At 25.8% G+C, this 5,908-nt stretch overlaps 1 protein-coding gene across 5 annotated transcripts in view; it reads right to left on the bottom strand.

The window, feature by feature from the left end:
- The window catches only part of LOC117175725 (PAN2-PAN3 deadenylation complex catalytic subunit PAN2), a 145,912-nt gene that overhangs the window by 44,055 nt on the left and 95,949 nt on the right, over positions 1 to 5,908 (bottom strand). For 4 of the 5 annotated variants that reach the window (XM_033365506.1, XM_033365509.1, XM_033365507.1 and 1 more), the window contains exon 15: positions 902 to 1,073. In XM_033365506.1, the coding sequence (XP_033221397.1) occupies positions 902 to 1,073 (172 nt within the window). The remainder of the gene's footprint in view (positions 1 to 901; positions 1,074 to 5,908) is intronic. The other variant, XM_033365508.1, reaches the window with a different exon arrangement.

Raw genomic sequence — 5,908 nt, 5'->3', positions numbered from 1 at the left:
CAGTTGTTTCAGTTTTGTCAGTCTTGTCTCTATCGATATCGGTATTTTTATTAAACTTCGCGCCATCTGCTGCTGTTACACCTAACTTCGTGACCAGTTCCTAGTTTCCCTCGTTTTCTGCCATTTTAATACTTTTTCGACCTAACCTATAAATTTTAACCCCTTACGTATATCGCCAATAATAAAATACAAAGACCTTTTTAAACTTCACTTTTTAATCTCACTTATCTGCCTACTTTTATTGCACTTAATAATCACCACTCACACCATATAATATCATACAATAACCGTAATTCTTTATAAATACTTCCGTCGATATGGACACACATTCGCACACTTCCACTCCACCTAACCAAGTCTCTAATTATATTTATTATATAGTAGCATTTTAATTTAAAACGGCAATATAAAAAAAATTAGTTCTTCATCGCTATATTTAAAAGCGTTTGAATATCCGGGACTAACAAAAAATAACGAAAAACAATTAATAAAAAAATCGTAAATTAGCAAGAAAAAAAATTGCCGAATTATAAAGTAAATGAATTGTTAGGTTCCCATAAATATTTCTATCGTTGAAATTTAAGTTTGACGAAATTTAAAATTTGCCGAAAATAATTAATAAATTATTAATAAATGATTAATTAAATTGTTTGTCTTATTTATAATGACATTAATAGTTCATAAATTAATAATCAATTAACTATGTTCAGTAGTTCGAAATTTCGAGAATTGAAATATTTGTGGGAATTGAATAATTTGTTTAATAATTGTCGGTCTTAAAATCGGTGAATTTTAGTTTCGGATATTTTTAAATTCGGAATTTGATTTTTTGTCAATTAAAGATCTTGTTATTTCAAATTTGTAAAATTGTATAATTTGATAATAATATATATTATTTTACCTGAAGCTCGTCCAGCGTGTCTGAATCGGCACCCAGCACGAGAACAGTTTGAACCATATCGGCATGGTTTCAGGATTGAGGGTATAGGACTCGAGGCAGGACTGATGCCTTCCTTTCCATTCAAAACCTTGTGAACGACGATGTCCATTTGATTCTGCCAAAAAATTTTGTCCTGAAATCGATCACAAAGGCCTAATATAAGCGTGGTCGACAGTCTTTTCATATATGATTTATTTACAATCCACTTTTTTCTACAAAACATTTTTTTTCGCGTTTTGTGTTCAAAAATAATCGACACGAATTTTTTTATTTCAATGTGATACTCGAAAATCTCGAGATATGATTTTTCAAAATTTGGTATTCGGGAAAAATCATTTGTTTTCAATCGCTCAAAGTAAAAGCAGCTTTGAATAGAAAAAAACTATTCTTTTACTTTAAAAACGCATTCACCCACAAAGACACGGCCAACGAAATTTAAAAAAATGGAACACTAAAGCTACCAAATTTTCGACTTGAGGTAATAAAAAATAAGCTTTAAATGAAAGCACTCAAAGTGGAACTTTTAAATTTTGAACTGTTAGAATTGAAATTTAAAAGTTTTTAATTTAAATTTGGTATTCAAATGCTCAATAGTTTACGCGTATAAAATTGAAGGTACTAACATTTAGTTGAGAAAATTAATTATGAAAAAAAAAACATTTTTAAGAAAATTGTTCACTTTTTAACCTAACTGATTAATTTTCAACTAAAATATGAATCTTCATCTGGTATAGCTGAATTTTCAAAAAAATCAAAATTAATTTTTACTAGAAAATATCAATTTTCAATAAAAACTTAAATAATTAAATTTTAAGTTCATAAAATTAATTTTCAACCTGAGAGAAGAATTTTCAACTATAACTATGAAATTTTCAATTGGAACAAGTTAGATTTTCAGTTAAAAAAATTACTTTCTATACAAAAACTAACTTACAACAAACAACACTAACTTTTACAAAACAGCTAAATTTTCCAACAAAGTGATGAATTTTCAACTAAAATTATAAATCTTTAACTAGAACAATTGCATTTTAAACGAAAAAGATGAATTTTCAATAAAAATGACGAATTTTTAGCTTGAATAATTGCACTTTTGACAAAAAAGATGAATTATTAAACAAACATTGAAAAATGAATGTTCAATCAAAGAGATGAGTTTTTATCTAAAATTATGCAATATTAAATAATAATTAGATTTTCAGTTAAAAAAGCTTACATTTCAACAAAGTATTTTTATTTCCAACCTAAAAGATTAATTTTGAACTAAAATGATAAATATTTATCTGTAATACTTGAATTTTTAACTGAAAAAAAATTGTAAACAAGAAGATCAACTTACAAAGAAAAAAATAATTTTCTACCTAAAAGAAATAGATTTCTAACAAAAAACAGGGTGGCCGCTTTAATCAACGAAATAAATTCCCTGTCATTTCCCGGTTTGTAAACACTATTCACGGTCAATAAAATTTTTTAAATGGAACACTAAAGTTAAAAAAATTTCCACTTGAAGTAATAAAAAATGAGCTGCAAATGAAAGTACTGCAAGTGGAACTGTTATATTTTGAATTTTTAAAATTTAAATTTAAATTTAAAAGTTTGTGATTAAAAATTTTTGTTTTCAAATTCACAATGATTTACGCGTATAAAATTGAAGGTACAAACATTTTTCAATATAAAAAAATTTATATCGACGTTGTCATTTTCAATTCTGTGAATTAAAAAATCAATCAATGAACTTTAAAATTTTCAAAATTATATAATCTTAAGGAATTTTAAGCTTGAAATGTCAAATATTGAAAAATTGAAGAATTTTAACTGAACACTTCTTAAATTAGAAATTCAATTATTTTCTTTTTAAATAGTTTAAACATCATTGGAAAGTTTCAGAATTTTATTTCAAAGTCTTGAGAAATCTAGACGTTGTTTTTGAATTCAAAATTATTTTAAAATTTTTTCAGAACCTCTAAATATCTGTCAAAATGAATTGAATTTTTCTACAATGTTCAGAAAATTCTGCAAATTTGAGAAAATTTCTTTACAATTTGGATTTATAAATAAAAAATGAATTACTTGTCTTAAATAAAGAATTTAAATATTGCTAGATATTCAATAATTAATCTTTTTTTTAATTAAAAGTTTCAAATTGAATGGGTTAAAAATTGAATATTTTAGACTGAAACAATACTTTAAATTTAATAAAATCCTTTAATTAAGAATATATTATTATGAAGTTATTTTTAAGTTGAAAATATTTCATAAATACAAGTTTTAAATGGAAAATATTTCAAGTAAAAAAATTTTCACTTACGCATTGTAAGATAAATAATAGCATAATTGAAAAACATAACAATTCCACTAATTATTTAAAAACTGTCAAAATTGAACGTGGACAGATTTTTCTTCCAGAAATTTGTCAAATTCCCGGATAATAGAAAAATTTACTGTTATTTCCCGGTTTTCCCGCTCGCAAAAAATTCCCGGTCATTTCCCGGTTTTCCCAGTCCAGCGAACATTTTTTTCTCGTTTTTTTTTTACCTTAAAATTTTGAGTTTTCATTTGGAATTTTCATTTTTCTATTCTCAAATTTCTCCTGCGCATTTCAGAATATTTAAAAAAAATCTTAAGGTAAAAAAACGGAAAAGAATGTTCCAAGTTCAAAATAAATAAAATCGTTTATAAAAATGCATTATATTGTTATGAAAAAACACAGGAGGTATGTTATACTATTTTGCAAAGCTTGTGGGCGAATGCGTACTTTTAGTACAAGGATAATTTTTTTTATTAAAAACTTCTATTACAGTGAGCGACTGAAAACAAATGATTTTTCCCGATTACCAAATTTTGAAAAATCATATATCGAGATTTTTGAGTATCACATTAAAATGAAAAAATATGTGTCGATTATTTTTGAACACAAAACACGAAAAAAAAATGTTTTGTGAAAAAAATTTTTATTCTAAATCTTATGTAATAATCAATATATTTAAGACTTTACACTCTTTTCTCTATTCTCCTCTCTCCCCCTTTTAAAAAGAATTATTTTTCTACTTTCAAGAAATTCCCACTTTTTGAAAATTTAACTATTTTGTAGAAAATTGTTGCGTTTAGTTAGAAAATTACACATTTTGGATGACAATCTTGTTTTTTTTTTTTTTTAATATTTTATTGACTCTTTCGTGGAAAATTCGTTTTTTTGTTTAGAAACTATGTCTATTTTTGTCGAAATTTTATCTTGTTTTGGTTAAAAATGTAAACATTTGGTTGAAAATTAATCTTTTGTGGTTAAAGATTCAACTATTTTGTATAAAATTATTCTTTTTTGTTAAATCCAACTACTTTTTATTTATAATTATAATATTTTTTGGTTAAACATTTAACAATTTGGTAAATGATTCTTTTTCTGTTGTTGAAAATTGAACTACTTAAAAAAAAAACTAGGAAAAATTTAATTTTTTTGATTGAAGATACGTCCATTTGGTTGCAAATTGATCTACTTTATTAAAAATTCCTATTTTCGGTTGAAAAATTCAACTGTTTTATAGAAAATTGGTATTTCTGTCTTGAAAACCACACACTTTTGTAGTAATTTCTCGTAATTTTCAAGTGGAAAATTTCTTTTCGTTGTAAATTTGTATTTTCTATTTGAAAATTCATTAATTTTTTTTTACTAAAAATTAGACATTAAATTTTCATGTAGAAAATTCTTCATTTGACTTGATATTTTAACAGTTTAATTGAAAATTCAACTTTTTTTTCTAAAAACTCAACTTGTTTGTGAAAAAGTCGTCTTTTGACAAAGAAAAATAATTTTCTTTTAACTGGAAATTTAATTATTCCATTTTTTGTTGAGATTTGACTTTTTTACATTCTCATCAGAGAAGGTATTAGATTTGTGTAGAATTTGCCCCCCCCCCCCCTCCAGTTTTTGTCATATGTCCACGTTTTGAGACCTCCTGAATCCGAAAAAAGGTTTTTACGAATGCGTCTGTCTGTATGTCTGTCTGTATGCATGACTGTCTGAACACAATAACTTTTGAAAAAATTAGTCTATTAGATTGCCCTTTGGTACACTCGTTTAGTGTCCTAAACTAAAGATCAAGTTGGTTAGCCAGCCATTTTGGATAAAAATTCAAAAAGTGGGCACATTTTGAATATTTTAAAGACCACTTTTTTTCAATTCAAAAATTCTCTATACGGTTATTCATAGAATTCAAAAAATTTAACAATTCATCCTAATGACTTTTTTTGAAAAATCAAAAATTACTAGAGTTATAGCATTTTCAAAACCCAGAAAAACAAATTAAAATGAACGATTTAAGCCAAACAACGCATGATACGTAAAAAGTCTGGAAAAGAAAAACGTTGCCCTTTGAAAGCCTTACAAGATTATGATAACTTTTTCAATTTGGTCAAAAAGTTGAACATTCAAAATTTGATCATATGAAAAATTTTTGAAACCACATTTTTTCCAGATGTATAAATTATATGCACGGTTGTTCATAGTGATTCAAAACTGAAATAAATTATCCTTCTGACTTTTTTATAAAAAGAAAATTATCAGAGTTAGAGCATTTTCAAAATCCAAAAAAAAAAAAAAACAACTAAAATGAACATTTTAAGACAAAAAACGCATGATATGAAAAAAACTCAAGAAAAGAAAAACTTTGCTTTTTGAAAGCCCTACAGGACTATGATAAGAACTTTTTTAATTTGGTCGAAAAGTTGAACATTCCAAATTTGATTGTACTAAAAATAATGAAAAATCCAAAAATTCCATTTTTTGGTCAAACTATGCAAGATAGGAAAAAAATGAAATAGCTCAAATTGCGCGCCCTGGGCAGAACTACCTGGGACGAACTGAGAAGAGCTACAATTGTGGGTCCGGATGCAATAAGGGCACATAAAATTTTTTCGTGCGAAAACGAAGTCCCCTGGAGGCTTTAGAAAAAATTTTCGAATTTTAATTTT

This window comes from Belonocnema kinseyi, chromosome 6 (assembly GCF_010883055.1).
Source record: "Belonocnema kinseyi isolate 2016_QV_RU_SX_M_011 chromosome 6, B_treatae_v1, whole genome shotgun sequence".
Classification (NCBI taxonomy): Eukaryota; Metazoa; Arthropoda; class Insecta; order Hymenoptera; family Cynipidae; genus Belonocnema; species Belonocnema kinseyi.
This window is presented reverse-complemented; position numbering and strand designations above follow the sequence as displayed.